The sequence below is a fragment of the Pelodiscus sinensis genome, chromosome 22 (assembly GCF_052426305.1).
Source record: "Pelodiscus sinensis isolate ZL-2025 chromosome 22, ASM5242630v1, whole genome shotgun sequence".
In the NCBI taxonomy this organism is placed as follows: Eukaryota; Metazoa; Chordata; order Testudines; family Trionychidae; genus Pelodiscus; species Pelodiscus sinensis.
Genome location: NC_143073.1, coordinates 23,774,824 through 23,792,074, shown reverse-complemented (window position 1 = coordinate 23,792,074; position 17,251 = coordinate 23,774,824). Strand labels below are relative to the sequence as shown.

At 67.3% G+C, this 17,251-nt stretch overlaps 1 protein-coding gene across 3 annotated transcripts; it reads right to left on the bottom strand.

The window, feature by feature from the left end:
• Nucleotides 1-428: 428 nt before the first annotated feature.
• On the bottom strand, nt 429-16,426 carry KCNN4 (potassium calcium-activated channel subfamily N member 4). Of its 3 annotated transcripts, none has more exons than XM_075908260.2 (9): nt 16,385-16,426; nt 12,771-12,866; nt 8,837-9,246; nt 8,104-8,239; nt 6,007-6,117; nt 5,471-5,589; nt 3,806-3,875; nt 3,305-3,482; nt 429-1,747 (listed from the first exon to the last, which is right to left on the bottom strand). In XM_075908260.2, exons 3-9 carry the CDS (start codon nt 9,238-9,240, stop codon nt 1,740-1,742), a joined length of 1,026 nt encoding a protein of 341 aa, XP_075764375.2. In that variant the 5' UTR covers nt 9,241-9,246; nt 12,771-12,866; nt 16,385-16,426; the 3' UTR covers nt 429-1,739. The 3 variants fall into 3 exon arrangements, with proteins under 3 accessions (XP_075764375.2, XP_075764374.2, XP_089628644.1); XM_075908259.2 differs by lacking the exon at nt 16,385-16,426 and adding an exon at nt 15,474-15,810; XM_089772518.1 differs by lacking the exon at nt 16,385-16,426 and adding an exon at nt 13,727-13,750.
• Between the last annotated feature and the right edge of the window lie 825 nt (nt 16,427-17,251).

Genomic DNA, 17,251 nt, shown 5'->3' with positions numbered 1-17,251 from the left:
ACCTCCATCTCCGCACACACGCGCCATCCTCCCTTCTGAGGGGCCAGGTCAAGCTCTGCCAAGCAAGGAGCGGGCCCCGTGTCCGGGAGATTGTCTAGGGCTGGGGGAAGCCACAGGGCATTCAGAGCGGGAAGGGGGGGGCTTGTGGCGGGGCTGGGCCAGATGTAGGTGAAGGGGGGGAGGGCTGCACAATAGGCAGCAGGACAGTGGGGGAGGGAGCTAACAATGTGTCTGAGGGGGTAGGTGGAAGGTTTTGGGGGTGACTGATGGGGGAAGGGCTGCAGGGGCCATTTATGGGAGAGGAAAGCTGAATGGGGGGGGGGGAGTTGAAGGTAGAGGCGGGGGGGGAGTTGAAGGTGGAGGGGGGGGGGAGTTCTGGAGCCAGGGCCATCGAGTTCTGGAGCAGGAAAGAGAAGCTGAGACGGACACTTGGCAAATGGCTTTTATTCCCCGCGCTGCTGCTGTGTCTGGTACCATCATGCTCCCATCTCGCCCCCGGGCTGCCCTGTATGGGGATGCCAGCCCCTCCCCCTCATACATTTCTCAAGCCTGTTTTTCCCTATGATAGTCCTGACTCAAGCCCAGATATCTAGAGAGGGCCCCTACCTGGGTGCAGATGCAGCCGCTCTGGGATGGGGCAGGGCCTGGCTCTACAGGGACCCCTCCCCCACCTCCTGAGATGCAAGTGGCTCTGGGGCATTGGGACAGCAGGTGAGGGAGACCCAAACTCGTGGGAACTGTAGGGAATTGGAAGGAAATCACGGGGGCTGGGCTCGGCCAGGACCCCTGGATTGATGCCCTGAGTCGGGCAAGGGGGAGCCCACAGGCCCCTACTGTCCTCAGGGGACCGAGTGAAACCCACAGGGCACCACTATCCCCTGAGTTAAAGCCCACGTTCCAAGGGGCATTTCATGCTGCTCGGGGCTTGGCCGCGGAGGAGAACCAGCGTTGGCCACGCCTGGTGATGTACGCACCGCCGGGTGCCTGGGTTGAGCGCCGTGGTCTGAGATACCCAGTGCGAGTGTGCACGCTCTGCTGTTTTTCACACTTCACCCCCTTGCACGCTGAGCTGCCCGCCTGTGAGCTCTGTGTTTCAAAATTCCAAAGTCCCTTGTGCAAAGCGAGTGCTTCCCAAGCCTTGCACACTTGTCCCTCGCACGCCAGAGCCAAAACACACGTCTGCCATGTTTTACAGCTAGCATCCCTCACACACTTGTTCACAATCCCAGCGCTCCAGTGCGATGGGGAGGCTGGCCATACTTCACAGCCTGGTGCTTTTGCACACCGGCTCGCATTCACCGCTCAGCCTTGTGCATAGACGCGCCGTGTCAGGGCCTGGAGCGTTCACCATCCACAGCCCAGTGCACAAAGCATATGCCCTCCCTGGCTCACACATTTCACAATCAAATCTACTGGTGCAAAGCACATGGCTTCCGTCTTTGCACACCTGCTGCAAAGCGTGGGCCTGCTGCCCCGGCCCCCCAGATTGTTCCCCAGTGAGAATCCCCTCCAGCAAGGCCTGTGCCCTGCGTGTTTCATGCCAGTGCCTTGCAGAGCTGCCTAACCAGGCCCCCTCTGGTGTACAAGCCCCTGGCGCTGTGGCCAGCAGGTGGCGCTGTTCACCCATTTCCAGCCCCCCCAGAGGCATCTCCCTGGTACAGGGAGCTGAGTCCTGGCAGGCCCCTATGGGGCAGGCGCCCCCTTGATCAGGGTCTGGGCTCCAACGCCGGGTGAGCCCCTCAGCGGCCTGCAGAGCAGAGAGAAATGGAGACAGGTTACACCAAAGGAGCCCTTTATCACACCCTAGCTCCCCCCCCACACACACACACTAAGGGGGGCAGGGTAGTAGGCAAAGCTGGGGGGAGGAGCTAAAGGGTGGACCCTCAAGAGGCTGCGGGTTGGGAGTGGGGCACCGGCAGGGCTGGGGGGACAGGGGCTGTGGGTCAGGAATGAGGGGCACTGGGGGGGCAGGGGCTGCGGGTTGGGAGCAGGGGCTGTGGGTCAGGAATGAGGGGCACGGTGGGGTGGGGCAGGGACTAGGTCAAGAGTGAGGGGCACCGGCAGGGCTGGGGGGGCCAGGGACCTGCAGGTCGGGAGTGAGGGGCACTGGGGGGGCAGGGGCTGCGGGTCGGGAGTAAGGGGCACCGGCAGGGCTGGGGAGGGCAGGGGTTGCGGGTCAGGAGTGAGGGGCACTAGGGAGGGCAGGGGCTGCGGGTCGGGAGTGAGGGGCACCGGCAGGGCTGGGAAGGGCAGGGGCTGGGGGTCAGGAGGGAGGGGCACTGGGGAGGGCAGGGGCTTGGGGTCTGGAGCGAGGGGCACTGGGGGGCCAGGGATCTGCGGGGCAGGAGCGAGGGGCACTGGGGGGGGCTGCGGGTCGGGAGCGAGGGGCACTGGCAGGGCTGGGGGGGGCAGGGGCTGTGGGTCAGGAGCGAGGGGCATTGGGGGGCAGGGATCTGCGGGTCAGGAGCGAGGGGGGCTGGGGGGGCCAGGGATCTGCGGGTCAGGAGCGAGGGGCACTGGGGGGCCAGGGATCTGCGGGTCAGGAGCGAGGGGCACTGGGGGGCCAGGGATCTGCGGGGCAGAAGCGAGGGGCACTGGGGGGCCAGGGATCTGTGGGTCAGGAGCGAGGGGCACTGGGGGGCCAGGGATCTGCGGGTCAGGAGCGAGGGGCACTGGGGGGCCAGGGATCTGCGGGGCGGGAGCGAGGGGCACTGGGGAGGGCAGGGGCTTGGGGTCAGGAGCGAGGGGCACTGGGGGGCCAGGGATCTGCGGGGCAGGAGCGAGGGGCATTGGGGGGCAGGGGCTGCGGGTCAGGAGCGAGGGGCACTGGGGGGCCAGGGATCTGCGGGGCAGGAGCGAGGGGCACTGGGGAGGGCAGGGGCTGCGGGTCGGGAGCGAGGGGCACTGGGGGGCCAGGGATCTGCGGGTCGGGAGCGAGGGGCACTGGGGGGCCAGGGATCTGCGGGGCAGGAGCGAGGGGCACTGGGGAGGGCAGGGGCTGCGGGTCAGGAGCGAGGGGCACTGGGGGGCCAGGGATCTGCGGGTCGGGAGCGAGGGGCACTGGGGGGCCAGGGATCTGCGGGTCGGGAGCGAGGGGCACTGGGGAGCCAGGGATCTGTGGGTCAGGAGCGAGGGGCACTGGGGGGCCAGGGATCTGCGGGTCGGGAGCGAGGGGCACTGGGGGGCCAGGGATCTGTGGGTCAGGAGCGAGGGGCACTGGGGGGCCAGGGATCTGTGGGTCAGGAGCGAGGGGCACTGGGGGGCCAGGGATCTGTGGGGCAGGAGCGAGGGGCACTGTGCCCACCTGTCTGGCTGTCGTGGGGCTGTAGCAGTCCCAGCTCCTGCGGTGCTCTGGCCTCCAGGGCAGCCGTCACCAGCTGCGTCAGAGTGTCCAGCTTCTGGTCCAGGGCATCGATTCGCTTCTCCAGGCCCCGCTGGGAGCCGCTGAGCCCGGTGCTGAGGTCGCAGAGGAGCGTCTGCATCTGTGGAGGAGCAGCCAAGGGTCACACACCCCCCAGCGGAGCCTTGGGGGGACAAACAGCCCCTGGGCAGCAGCGCCTTGCAGCCAGTGCCCCTTGCTCCCAGCCCGCAGCCCTGCCTCTGACCACCCGCCCCCACCCCCTCCCTGGGCCAGGGACAGAACCCAGGAGCCCTGGCTCCCAGCCCCCCGCTGGCTCAGTCCTGGGTCGTCCCGGAGCAGGGGGCTGTGGGGCTGGTTACTTAAGGGCCCGGGGAGGTCAGAGGACTCAGGGACCCTCGATTCAGTGACCCCTCCACTGGGCCGGGCCACGCAGGCAGGACTCACCTTTGACGCATCCCCCAGGGCGTTCACCTGGTCTCGGAGCTTCCGGTGCCGAATCCGGACCTCTCGGAACCTGCCGAGCCAAGAGAAAGGGCTCAGCCAGTGCCCCCCACCCCCTACCGGCCCAGCCCTGCCCCCCCAGCAGCCTCACTCCCGACCCACAGCCCCTGCCGGCCCAGCCCTGCCCCCCCAGCAGCCTCACGCCCGACCCACAGCCCCTGCCGGCCCAGCCCTGCCCCCCCAGCAGCCTCACTCCCGACCCACAGCCCCTGCCAGCCCAGCCCTGCCCCCCCAGCAGCCTCACTCCCGACCCACAGCCCCTGCCGGCCCAGCCCTGCCCCCCCAGTAGCCTCACGCCCGACCCACAGCCCCTGCCGGCCCAGCCCTGCCCCCCCCCAGCAGCCTCACGCCCGACCCACAGCCCCTGCCGGCCCAGCCCTGCCCCCCCAGCAGCCTCACTCCCGACCCACAGCCCCTGCTGGCCCAGCCCTGCCCCCCCAGCAGCCTCACTCCCGACCCACAGCCCCTGCCGGCCCAGCCCTGCCCCCCTCCCAGCAGCCTCACTCCCAACCCACAGCCCCTGCCGGCCCAGCCCTGCCCCCCCAGCAGCCTCACTCCCGACCCACAGCCCCTGCCGGCCCAGCCCTGCCCCCCCAGCAGCCTCACCCCCACCCGCAGCCCCTGCCGGCCCAGCCCTGCCCCCCCCCAGCAGCCTCACTCCTGACCCACAGCCCCTGCCGGCCCAGCCCCGCCCCCCCCAGCAGCCTCACTCCCGACCCTCAGCCCCTGCCAACCCAGACCTGCCCCCCCCAGCAGCCTCACTCCCAACCCACAGCCCCTGCCGGCCCAGCCCTGCCCCCCCAGTAGCCTCACGCCCGACCCACAGCCCCTGCCGGCCCAGCCCTGCCCCCCCCCAGCAGCCTCACGCCCGACCCACAGCCCTTGCCAGCCCAGACCTGCCCCAGCCCCTCACTCCCAACCCACTAACCCCTACCCCCCACAGCCCTACTGGTGCCCCTCACCCCCGACCCACAGCTCCTGCCAGCCCACCCCTGCCTGTGTCCCTCACCCCCCCACCCTCAGACCCTGCCGGCCCAGCCCTGCCCCCCCCCAGCAGCCTAACTCCCGGCCCACAGCCCCTGCCAGCCCAGCCCTGCCCCCCTCCAAGCAGCCTCACTCCCAACCCATAGCCCCTGCCAGCCCAGCCCTGCCCCCCTCCAAGCAGCCTCACTCCCGACCCACAGCCCCTGCCAGCCCAGCCCTGCCCCCCCAGCAGCCTCACTCCTGACCCACAGCTCCTGCTGGCTCAGCCCTGCCCCCCCAGCAGCCTCACTCCTGACCCACAGCCCCTGCCAGCCCAGACCTGCCCCAGCCCCTCACTCCCAACCCACTGCCCCTACCCCCCACAGCCCTACTGGTGCCCCTCACCCCCGACCCACAGCTCCTGCCGGCCCAGCCCTGCCTGTGCCCCTCACCCCCCCACCCTCAGACCCTGCTGGCTCAGCCCTGCCCCCACTGCGACCTCACTCCCCACCTGCAGCCCAGGCCTGGGCCCCCAGTCTCACTGGACCCCACTCCCCTTCCAGAGTCCTGCCGCCCAGCCCCATGCTCTAACCACTAGACTCCACTGCTCCCTGGTTGGGAGCAGACCCGGGTGCCGTCACTCACCTGTGGATGGCCGCCAGCAGGCGCCTGTGATGTGCCCGCGCCCGGGGCCCGGCCCTGGCCCTGCTGTGCCTGTGGCAGAACCAAGCTGCCTGCAGGACGCTGGCAGCCGAGTTCTTCAACTGGGGGTGCGGAGGAGACAGGATGTGATCCTGGGCCCCTGGTTCTTCCCACAATGCACTGGGGCAGCTGTGCCTTGCCCCATGCCTGCCCCAGCTCTGGGGGAGGGGTCCTTCCTATACTTCCCACAATGCACTTGGATCATAGGGTTGGGCATTTTCCCACCATGCACCTTGGAGCTTAATTCCCCCATCCCACCATGCACCTGGACCCAGGAGCCTTGGCCGTTTTCCCACAATGCCCCTGTGTCACCTCATTCTGGGCAGTGGGGGTGGGGTAGAGCCTGGCCAGAAGGGGGGGAGCATTGGGGGCCCTGGCCCTCCCCCCAGTCCCAGCACTGGGCAGCGGGGTGGGAGGGAACCCGGACCCCTGGGTTCATCCTGCGCTGGGAAGGGGGCGGGCGCTGGCGCTCCCCCTACCTCCTTGGTGCACTGGATGTTCATCATGAAGTTGTGAACGTGTTTCTCCGCCCGGCTGAACTCCAGCTTGTCGGCTGCCACGGCCACCAGCAGCGCAGTGCAGCCCACGCCCTGCGGCAGAGTCGGGGATGTGGTTATCCAGGCAGGGCCCCGGGGCCGCACTAGGGGGCGCTGTGCTGGGGGCTGGCTCCGGGGCTGCACTAGGGGGTACTGGGCTGGGGGGAGGTTGGCCCAGGAGACACATTAGGCAGTGGTGGGCAGGGGGACTGGCTCTGGGGCTGCACTAGGGGGTACTGGGCTGGGGGGAGGTTGGCCCCGGAGACACATTAGGCAGTGGTGGGCAGGGGGGCTGGACCCAGGGGCTGCACTAGGGGGCTCTGGGTTGGGGGGGCTGGCCCTACAGCAGCACTAGGAGCGCTGGGGTGGGGGGTTGGCCCTACAGCAGCACTAGGGGGCGCTGTGCTGGGGGTGGCTGGCCCCAGGGCAGTGCTGGGCTGGGAGGCTGGCCCTGTGGTCGCCCTAGGGGGCGCTGAGCTGGGGAGCTGGCCCAGGGACCGCACTAGGGGGCGCTGGGCTGGGGGACTGGCCCCGGGGCTGCCTAGGGGGTGCTGGGCTGGGGGACTGGCCCTGGGGCCACACTAGGGGGCGCTGGGCTGGGGGACTGGCCCCGGGGCCACACTAGGGGGCGCTGGGCTGGGGGACTGGCCCCGGGGCTGCCTAGGGGGTGCTGGGCTGGGGGACTGGCCCCGGGGCCACACTAGGGGGTGCTGGGCTGGGGGACTGGCCCAGGGGCCGCACTAGGGGGTGCTGGGCTGGGGGACTGGCCCTGGGGCCACACTAGGGGGTGCTGGGCTGGGGGACTGGCCCTGGGGCCACACTAGGGGGTGCTGGGCTGGGGGACTGGCCCCGGGGCCGCACTAGGGGGTGCTGGGCTGGGGGACTGGCCCTGGGACCACACTAGGGGGTGCTGGGCTGGGGGACTGGCCCTGGGACCACACTAGGGGGCGCTGGGCTGGGGGACTGGCCCCGGGGCTGCCTAGGGGGCGCTGGGCTGGGGGACTGGCCCCGGGGCTGCCTAGGGGGCGCTGGGCTGGGGGACTGGCCCCGGGGCTGCCTAGGGGGCGCTGGGCTGGGGGACTGGCCCTGGGGCCGCACTAGGGGGCGTTGGGCTGGGGGACTGGCCCTGGGGCCGCACTAGGGGGCGCTGGGCTGGGGGACTGGCCCTGGGGCCACACAAGGGGGCGCTGGGCTGGGGGACTGGCCCTGGGGCCGCACTAGGGGGCGCTGGGCTGGGGGACTGGCCCTGGGGCCGCACTAGGGGGCGCTGGGCTGGGGGACTGGCCCTGGGGCCACACTAGGGGGTGCTGGGCTGGGGGACTGGCCCCGGGGCCGCACTAGGGGGCGCTGGGCTGGGGGACTGGCCCTGGGGCCGCACTAGGGGGCGCTGGGCTGGGGGACTGGCCCTGGGGCCACACTAGGGGGCGCTGGGCTGGGGGACTGGCCCTGGGGCCACACTAGGGGGCGCTGGGCTGGGGGACTGGCCCTGGGGCCGCACTAGGGGGCGCTGGGCTGGGGGACTGGCCCTGGGGCCACACTAGGGGGTGCTGGGCTGGGGGACTGGCCCCGGGGCTGCCTAGGGGGCGCTGGGCTGGGGGACTGGCCCCGGGGCTGCCTAGGGGGCGCTGGGCTGGGGGACTGGCCCCGGGGCTGCCTAGGGGGTGCTGGGCTGGGGGACTGGCCCCGGGGCTGCCTAGGGGGCGCTGGGCTGGGGGACTGGCCCTGGGGCCGCACTAGGGGGCGCTGGGCTGGGGGACTGGCCCAGGGGCCACACTAGGGGGCGCTGGGCTGGGGGACTGGCCCCGGGGCCACACTAGGGGGTGCTGGGCTGGGGGACTGGCCCTGGGGCCACACTAGGGGGCGCTGGGCTGGGGGACTGGCCCTGGGGCTGCACTAGGGGGCGCTGGGCTGGGGGACTGGCCCTGGGGCCACACTAGGGGGCGCTGGGCTGGGGGACTGGCCCTGGGGCTGCACTAGGGGGCGCTGGGCTGGGGGACTGGCCCTGGGGCCACACTAGGGGGCGCTGGGCTGCACTCTTACCAAGATGCCGGTGCACAGACAGACCAGCCGTCCGCACACTGTCACCGGCACCACGTCGCCGTAGCCGATGGTGAGGAAGGTGATGGGGATCAGCCACAGCGTCCCCTCCAGGTGCCCCACCCCCATCACCTTCTCCCTGCATGGGGGTCACAAAGGCAGTGTCAGTGACCCCCCATGGAGCCTGCCTTGGGCCCACCCCCACCTCTGAAATAGGACCCCTCCCCCTGTGCCCCAGTCTCGTTTGCCTGGCCACTTGCCCAGCCTGCTCTGGGCACAGACCCCTCTTCCATGCTGCTCTTTGGCCTTCAATTGGCCACTTTCCCACAATGCACTTGGGCCCTAAGCTGGCTGCTTTCCCACAATGCACTTGGGCCCTAAGCTGGCCGCTTTCCCACGATGCACTTGGGCCCTAAGCTGGCCGCTTTCCCATGATGCACTTGGGCTCTACATTGGCCGCTTTCCCACGATGCACTTGGGCTCTACATTGGCCGCTTTCCCACGATGCACTTGGGCTCTACATTGGCCGCTTTCCCACAATGCACTTGGGCCCTAAGCTGGCCGCTTTCCCACGATGCACTTGGGCCTTACATTGGCCGCTTTCCCACGATGCACTTGGGCCTTACATTGGCCGCTTTCCCACAATGCATTGGGGCCATAAACTGGCCGCTTTCCCTCGGTGCCCCTGGGCCTACAGTCGTCTGCTCTCAGCCGCCCGCCCGTCCCCACGGCCCACCTCTCGCAGACGGACAGCACCCAGGAGGCGGTGATCCAGAGGCCCAGCGTGAGCACCAGCAGCACGCGGCCCGGCTGGCTGTTGACCAGCAGGCGCAGGGCGAAGGGGTACTGGAAGCGGATCTGGTTGAGGGAGCCGATGCTGCGGTAGGAGGCGTCGCCCAGCACCCGGCTCAGCAGCAGCGCCGCCCGCGGCACCAGGTAGAGCCGCAGGAACATCAGCAGCGACAGCAGCGTCTCGGCCCCCGACAGGAAGAGCAGGGAGGGGCCCTGCTCGGAGCCCAGGCAGGGGGAGCCCCCCATGGGGAAGGGGTGCAGGGCGCAGACCAGCAGCTCCAGCAGGATCAGGCCCAGCCGGGGGCCGCTCATGGCGATGCGCCAGTCCTGGAGCGAGTTGTCCAGCATGAAGATCTGTGGGGGGAGAGAGCCGGGGGGAGCGTGAGACCCAGGAGTCCTGGCTCCCACTCCTGTAACCATTAGACTCCCCTGCCCCTGCCCCCGCCGAGCAAGAGAGAATGCAGTCACAGACACCCTCCCGCTGTCGGGTGTGTGTGTGTGTGGGCTGAGCCCTGCTCCCCGTGTACACATGTCTGTCTGTCTGTGCCAAGAGGCGTGTGTGTGTCTGGGCCCAGAGGCGGGTATGGGTGACTCACACCCGCCATCCCTTTGCTCACCTGCCCCAATAACCCAGGGTAGGAAATTTCCAGCCTCACAAGATCAACCTCCCGCTCCTGCCTATGGACTGCAAAACCTGGCTGCAGCTCCAACACCGTGTGTGTGTGTGTGTGTGTGTGTGTGCATGTGTGTGCACTTCTCTGTCCATGCATGTGTGTGTGAATCTGTGTGCAGATGTTTTCCTGCCTCTGTGTATGTGTGAGTACGTGTGTGTCTGTCCATGCGTGTGTATGTTTGTGTGTGTATTTGTGTCTGTGCCTTTGTGTACATGTGTGTGTTTCAGAGTCCATTCCTGTGTGTGTATGTGTGTACATGTTTATGTGCACATCTATGTGTGTATCTATGTGTCTGTGCCTGTGTGTGTATCTGCGTGTGTATATTTGTTTGTGTATCTGTATGTGTATCTGTGTGTCTGTTCCTGTGCATGTATCTGTGTGTGTATGTTTGTGTGTGTCTGTGTATCTGTGTGTTTGTGTGTGTGACTCTGTGCCCGTGCCTGTGTGTGTATCTGCATGTGTTTGTGTGTGTCTGGTTGCGTGTCTGTGCAAGTGTGTGTGTCTGTGCATGTCTGTGAGTGTCTGTATCTGTGTGTACGTTTTTGTGTGAATCTATGGCTGCGTCTAGACTGGCACAATTTTCCGGAAATACTTTTAACAGAAAAGTTTTTCCGTTAAAAGTATTTCCGCAAAAGAGCGTCTAGATTGGCACGGATGCTTTTGTGCAAAAAGTGCTTTTGTGCAAAAGCATCCGTGTCCAGTATAGACGCGCTTTTGCGCAGGAAAGCTCTGATGGCCATGTTAGCCATCGGGCTTTCTTGTGCAAAACATTAAGGTGCCTGTCTACACTGGCCCTCTTGCTCAAGTATTTTTGCACAAGAGGGCTTATCCCTGAGCGGGAGCCTCAAAATATTTGTGCAAGAAGCACTAAATTCTTGCATTAGAACGTCAGTGCTCTTGTGCAAAGTCAAGCGGCCAGTGTAGACAGCTGGCAAGTTTACCAGTCTAGACGCATCCGTGTGTTTCTGTGTCCCTGCTTGTGTGTGTATCTGTGTGTGTGTCTCTGTGTCCCTGCTTGTGTGTGTATCTGTTTGTGTGTGTCTCGGTGTCCCTGCCTGTGTGTGTATCTGTGTGTGTGTGACTCTGTGTCCCTGCCTGTGTGTGTATCTGTGTGTGTGTGTCTCGGTGTCCCTGCCTGTGTGTGTATCTGTGTGTGTGTGTCTGTGTCCCTGCCTGTGTGTGTATCTGTGTGTGTGTGTGTGTCTATGTCCCTGCCTGTGTGTGTATCTGTGTGTGTGTGTGTCTCTGTGTCCCTGCCTGTGTGTGTATCTGTGTGTGTGTGTCTCTGTGTCCCTGCCTGTGTGTGTATCTGTGTGTGTGTGTCTCGGTGTCCCTGCCTGTGTGTGTATCTGTGTGTGTCTCTGTGTCCCTGCCTGTGTGTGTATCTGTGTGTGTGTGACTCTGTGTCCCTGCCTGTGTGTGTATCTGTGTGTGTGTGTGTGTCTCGGTGTCCCTGCCTGTGTGTGTATCTGTGTGTGTGTGACTCTGTGTCCCTGCCTGTGTGTGTATCTGTGTGTGTGTGTGTGTGTCTCGGTGTCCCTGCCTGTGTGTGTATCTGTGTGTGTGTGTGTGTCTCGGTGTCCCTGCCTGTGTGTGTATCTGTGTGTGTGTGACTCTGTGTCCCTGCCTGTGTGTGTATCTGTGTGTGTGTGTGTGTCTCGGTGTCCCTGCCTGTGTGTGTATCTGTGTGTGTCTCTGTGTCCCTGCCTGTGTGTGTATCTGTGTGTGTGTGACTCTGTGTCCCTGCCTGTGTGTGTATCTGTGTGTGTGTGTGTGTCTCGGTGTCCCTGCCTGTGTGTGTATCTGTGTGTGTCTCTGTGTCCCTGCCTGTGTGTGTATCTGTGTGTGTGTGACTCTGTGTCCCTGCCTGTGTGTGTATCTGTGTGTGTGTGTGTGTCTCGGTGTCCCTGCCTGTGTGTGTATCTGTGTGTGTCTCTGTGTCCCTGCCTGTGTGTGTATCTGTGTGTGTGTGACTCTGTGTCCCTGCCTGTGTGTGTATCTGTGTGTGTGTGTGTGTCTCGGTGTCCCTGCCTGTGTGTGTATCTGTGTGTGTCTCTGTGTCCCTGCCTGTGTGTGTATCTGTGTGTGTGTGACTCTGTGTCCCTGCCTGTGTGTGTATCTGTGTGTGTGTGTGTGTCTCGGTGTCCCTGCCTGTGTGTGTATCTGTGTGTGTGTGTGTGTCTCGGTGTCCCTGCCTGTGTGTGTATCTGTGTGTGTGTGACTCTGTGTCCCTGCCTGTGTGTGTATCTGTGTGTGTGTGTGTGTCTCGGTGTCCCTGCCTGTGTGTGTATCTGTGTGTGTGTGTGTGTCTCTGTGTCCCTGCCTGTGTGTGTATCTGTGTGTGTGTGACTCTGTGTCCCTGCCTGTGTGTGTATCTGTGTGTGTGTGTGTCTCTCGGTGTCCCTGCCTGTGTGTGTATCTGTGTGTGTGTGTGTGTGTCTCGGTGTCCCTGCCTGTGTGTGTATCTGTGTGTGTGTGACTCTGTGTCCCTGCCTGTGTGTGTATCTGTGTGTGTGTGTGTGTCTCGGTGTCCCTGCCTGTGTGTGTATCTGTGTGTGTGTGTCTCGGTGTCCCTGCCTGTGTGTGTATCTGTGTGTGTGTGACTCTGTGTCCCTGCCTGTGTGTGTATCTGTGTGTGTGTGTGTGTGTCTCGGTGTCCCTGCCTGTGTGTGTATCTGTGTGTGTGTGACTCTGTGTCCCTGCCTGTGTGTGTATCTGTGTGTGTGTCTCTGCACGTGCAGAGGGGACATGGGCCCCAGTGCGTGAGGCGCAGACTCAGCCTGATCTGCAGAGATTAGATGGGATCTGCCCCAACTACCGGAAAAGCTGCCGGTGCGTTTTCTGTCACTGGGCGGAGGGGGCTGGAGTGGGGGCTGGGAGCCAGCGCGCCTGGGTTCTGTCTCCCAACCCAGGGAGGGGAGCGGGGTCTAGTGGTTAGAGCAGGACACGGAGCTGGGAGCCAGGGCGCCTGGGTTCTGTCTCCCAACTCGGGGAGGGGAGCGGGGTCTAGTGGTTAGAGCAGGACACGGGGCTGGGAGCCAGGGCGCCTGGGTCCCTAGTTGACTTGGCTGCCGTAGAGCTGAGAACAGCTGAGGGGAGCGTTAGTCCCAAGCGGGAACCCCACCGGCGCCCCCCCTCCTGGGAAGCGTTATGGGGGGCAAGCCCGGGGGGATCGGGACCCTGGCCCGACTGACGTGGGGGTACCTGGATCTCCTTGACGTGGAAGGCCAGGATGAGGGCCAGCAGGGCAATGGTGGAGAGCGAGAGGAGGCAGCGCACCAGGAAGAGATACGCAAACCACTGAGCGAGGAGAGAAAACTGGAGTGAAACCCCCTGAGACAGCCAGTCCCTGCCCCCCCGGCCCCCCGAGACAGCCAGTCCCTGCCCCCCCGGCCCCCCCGGCCCCCCCGAGACAGCCAGTCCCTGCCCCCCCGGCCCCCCCCCTCGGCCCCCCGAGACAGCCAGTCCCTGCCCCCCCGGCCCCCCCGGCCCCCCGAGACAGCCAGTCCCTGCCACCCCCCGACCCCCCCGGCCCCCCGAGACAGCCAGTCCCTGCCACCCCCGACCCCCCCAGCCCCCTGAGACAGCCAGTCCCTGTCCCCCCCCGGCCCCCTGAGACAGCCAGTCCCTGCCACCCCCCGACCCCCGCTCCCGGCCCCCTTAGACAGCCAGTCCCTGCCCCCCCGACCTCCCCGGCCCCCTGAGGCAGCCAGTCCCTGCCCCCCCGCCCCCTGACCCCAAGACAGCCAGTCCCTGCCTCCACCCCCCTGAGACAGCCAGTCCCCCTTTCCCCTGGCCCCCTGAGACAGCCAGTCCCTGCCCCCCCGGCCCCCCGAGACAGCCAGTCCCTTCCCCCCCGACCCCCTGAACCAGCCAGTCCCCCCTTCCCCCGGCCCCCCAAGACAGCCAGTCCCCACCCCCCCGGCCCCCAACCCCCCAAGACAGCCAGTCCCCACCCCCCCGGCCCCCAACCCCCCGAGACAGCCAGTCTCTGCCCCCCTGGTCCCCTGAACCAGCCAGTCCCTCCTCCCCCTGACTCCCTGAGACAGCCAGTCCCTGCCCCCCCCCAACCCTCTGAACCAGCCAGTCCCTGCCCTGGGGCCCCCAATAGATCCCTTCTCCCCCAGAGCCAGGCAGTCCCTGCCCCACCTCCACCGTACCCCGATCCCCTGAGCCAGCCAGTCCCTGTCCCCGCCCCAGCCAGTCAGTCCCTGCCCCAGGGCCAGATGGGAGCCAGCACCCCCAGAGGGGACAGGCCACGAGCCCCCTTTCCTGCCCCCAGCCGGGTGGGTGGCTCTAGGGGGTTTGACCCATGTGCCTTGTAGGCCTCAGTGCAAAAATCTCGTTGTTTGCAATCGACCCAGGCAAGGCCAATAGGACGCCCGGGCCCAGGGGGTGGGGAGTGGGGATCGTCCCCCGCCCCAGCTCTGCTGCCAGCCCCACCCTGAGCAAACACCAGGCGGCCGTGGGGCAGGTTTTGGAGCCAGGCCGCGGGGAATGCGGAGATTCATCCCGCAGAGGAAGGCCGGGTGCAGGCAAGGCAGGCCCAGGGACCCAGAATCCAGCCCCGGTGGAACCCCGGGTGTCCGGGCTCCCCGCCCCAACCACTAGGTCTCCCTCCCCATGCCTTTGGCCGGTGGTTTCTCTCACTCTGTAGCAAACTGCTACCTCCTCCATCCGGATCAATATTTATCCTGTCACTGGCCCAGAATCAACACCCCCCCAGCCCGGGGAAAGGGCACGATTGTGTTGGGAACAATCGGAGCAGCTAGTCTTGGCTGCGTCTTGGGAATGGGGCTGGCGGGTGCCCAGAGAGGGAGCAGGGTGGCCGAGGGCCGCCCTGGGAGGAGATGGCAGGTGCCCAGAGAGAGAGAGAAAAACTCTCACGGCTTCATGCCTCAGTTTCCCCACTGAGCCTCCCACCCTGCCCCCCTGTAGCACGGTGCCCCCTGGGGCATCGGGGCCAGCCCTGCCTGCTGGGGAGATGCCCCCACACCCAGCACAGGGTTTTGCACCCTGCCCGTGCCCAGACATGCCCACAGAGGGAAGGGGCTGGGAGAGGATCCAGGACGGAGCCAGGGCCCGCTCCAGACTCCGAGCCAGGCAGTCCTGGGTGCAGGGACGGTCACAGACCCACGAGAGTTAGCAAAACCCAACCCACTGACCGAGACCCCGGCAGGAACCCGGGACTCCTGGGCCTAGGAGAAGGGATGGGAACCCGGGCGCCCAGCCCCCGCCCCGTGATTCCCCCCCCCCCCCGCCCCCGGCCACACGTGGTAATTAAATAACTGGGCTAATGAAGTTCCTGCAGGCCAGGCCCGAAGCACCGAATTCCAGCACATGGGGGCTGGTTCCAGGATGGGGCTGAGAGCCACAGCCACTGTCCCCGCCCCCATGGCCTGGCTCAGAGCAAGTGCCCCAGCTGGACATCGGGGGGCTGCGGGTCGGGAGTGAGGGGCACGGGGGGAGCCGAAGGCTGGACTGGCAGGGGCTGCGGGTTGGGGGGCACGGCCGTGCTGGCAGGTGCTGCGGATAAACAGTGAGGGGCACTGGCAGGGCTGGGGGGGAGCAGGGCTGGGGGGGCAGAGGCTGCAGGTTGGGAGTGAGGGGCACCAGCAGGGCTGGGGGGGCAGGGACTGCGCATTGGGTGTGAGGGGCACCGGCAAGGCTGGGGGGGGCAGATCTGGGGGGCAGGGGTGGGGGCACCGGCAGGGCTGGGGGGAGCAGAGCTGGGGGTCAGGGGTGGGGGGCACTGGCAGAGCTGGGGGGGCAGGGCTGGGGGCACCGGCAGGGCTGGGGGGAGCAGAGCTGGGGGTCAGGGGTGGGGGGCACTGGCAGAGCTGGGGGGCAGGGGTGGGGGCACCGGCAGGGCTGGGGATGAAGCAGGGGGGGTCTGCAGCCTCCTACCTTGCAGCCCCCGAACCAGGCCAGCTCCGCGTGCAGCACCATGAGCAGGAGGCCCCCGAGCGCCAGGGCCAGCCCCCAGCCCGCCAGCTGCCCCTCGGCCTTCAGCAGCCCCTTCCGCAGCCGCAAGCGCCGCAGGTTCTCGCCCGGCGCCCCCGGCACGGGCAGGGTGGTGGCTTCGGGGGGCTTCTGCTTGGCCCCCATCTCATGGGCATAGGGCGGCATGGGCAGGCAGGGGGCCAGGGACTCCCCGGCTGCCCTGAGGCGCTGGCGCTTCAGCAACCAGCGTGCAGCCAGCGTGACAAGGGGGGCCCAAACCCAGGGCGGGGGGGGGAGAGAGAAAGGGCTGCGAGGAGGGGAGGGGGAGAGGGGTGCTGGGGCGGGGATGGGGAGAGGGGTGCCCGGGGAGGGGGAGAGGGGTGCCTGGGGATGGGGAGAGGGGTGCCCGGGGAGGGGGAGAGGGGTGCCTGGGGAGGGGGAGAGGGGTGCTGGGGCGGGGATGGGGAGAGGGGTGCCCGGGGAGGGGGAGAGGGGTGCCCGGGGAGGGGGAGAGGGGTGCCTGGAGAGGGGGAGAGGGGTGCCTGGGGAGGGGGAGAGGGGTGCTGGGGCGGGGATGGGGAGAGGGATGCCTGGGGAGGGGGAGAGGGGTGCTGGGGCGGGGAGCCGGCAGGAGCGCAGGGAGCCCGGTCCCGGGAGCCGGCAGGAGCGCAGGGAGCCCGGTCCCGGGGGAGGTGGAAGAGGCAGACGGGGCGGCCAGCCAGGCAGGGCGCAGGCGAGGGCAGCGCAGCAGGAGGCAGGGACCTGGGCAGCCGGGGCCGATCGAGGGAGACAGACAGACGGGCAGGCAGGGCAGACGGGCCGGGCTGGGCAGGGCAGCGGGGCCGGACGGGACGGGACGGGCCGGGCGAGGGCACCTGCAGCTGCCGCTGGGCTCCGCTCCGGCCGCTCCAGTCTCTGCCCCGGCGCGGTTCGGCCCCAGGGGTGCGGCGGGGGGGGCGGGGCTGCCGGGGGCGGGGCTCCCAGGAGCATGTGTCCCGGGACAAAGGGGCGGGGCAGGAGCCAGGACTGGGGGGGGGGGACACCGGCGGAGCAGGGGGGGGTCCTGGGTCAGTCACCTGGACCAGCCCCGCCCTCCAGGGGGGATCCGGGCCGGGGGCCGCATCTGGAGCCCTGCTGGGAGGGGCTGGATCCTGCCCCCGCCCCCCCCCGTCTGTCCCCCTTGCTCGCGGGGGGGAGGAATTGGGGAGTTTTCAATGCAACACTCCGAGCCAGAGACTGGGCCCCCCCAACCCTGCCGGAGCCCCTCACTCCCGCCCCCAGCCCCTGCCCCCCGCCCTGCTGATGCCCCCCCCCAAGGAGGGGCAACTGTTGCATCAGAGCCGTCCCTGCCCCACTTTGACTCACCCCCCAGTCCCCCCCCCAAGCTGGGCTCTGAGTCAGCAGTGAGGTTGCCTCCCCTGACTCAGGCCAGGCACATCCTGTGGCTCCCTGGCTTCCCCTGCCAGGTCTCACCCTGCCCCCGCCCCCTCCCATGTGGATTCGTTCCGCTCTGATGCTGTCGCCCTGCCCCAGAAGCAGCCGCATCTCAGCCCCGGATGAGATCCCCGTGTGAGAGCTAAGACCAGCCCGTCTGGCTCAGCCCAAAGGCCCATCCCGCCCAGTGTCCTGGGTGCCCACAGTGGCCAGGCCAGGTGCCCACGCGGGAGGGACACACAGAGGTCAGGGACATCATCCCTGCCCAGTCTGGCTAATGGCCATTGATGGACCTAACTCCATGCACT

Coding starts and splice junctions, on each gene's coding strand:
- KCNN4 (XM_075908259.2), bottom strand. CDS start 15,695: ATGCCGCCCTATGCCCATGAGATGGGGGCCAAGCAGAAGCCCCCCGAA. Junction 9,247..12,770: donor TCCACGTCAAGGAGATCCAG/GTACCCCCACGT, acceptor CTCCCCCCACAG/ATCTTCATGCTGGACAACTC. Junction 3,876..5,470: donor CTGCTGGCGGCCATCCACAG/GTGAGTGACGGC, acceptor TTGGCTCGGCAG/GTTCCGAGAGGTCCGGATTC.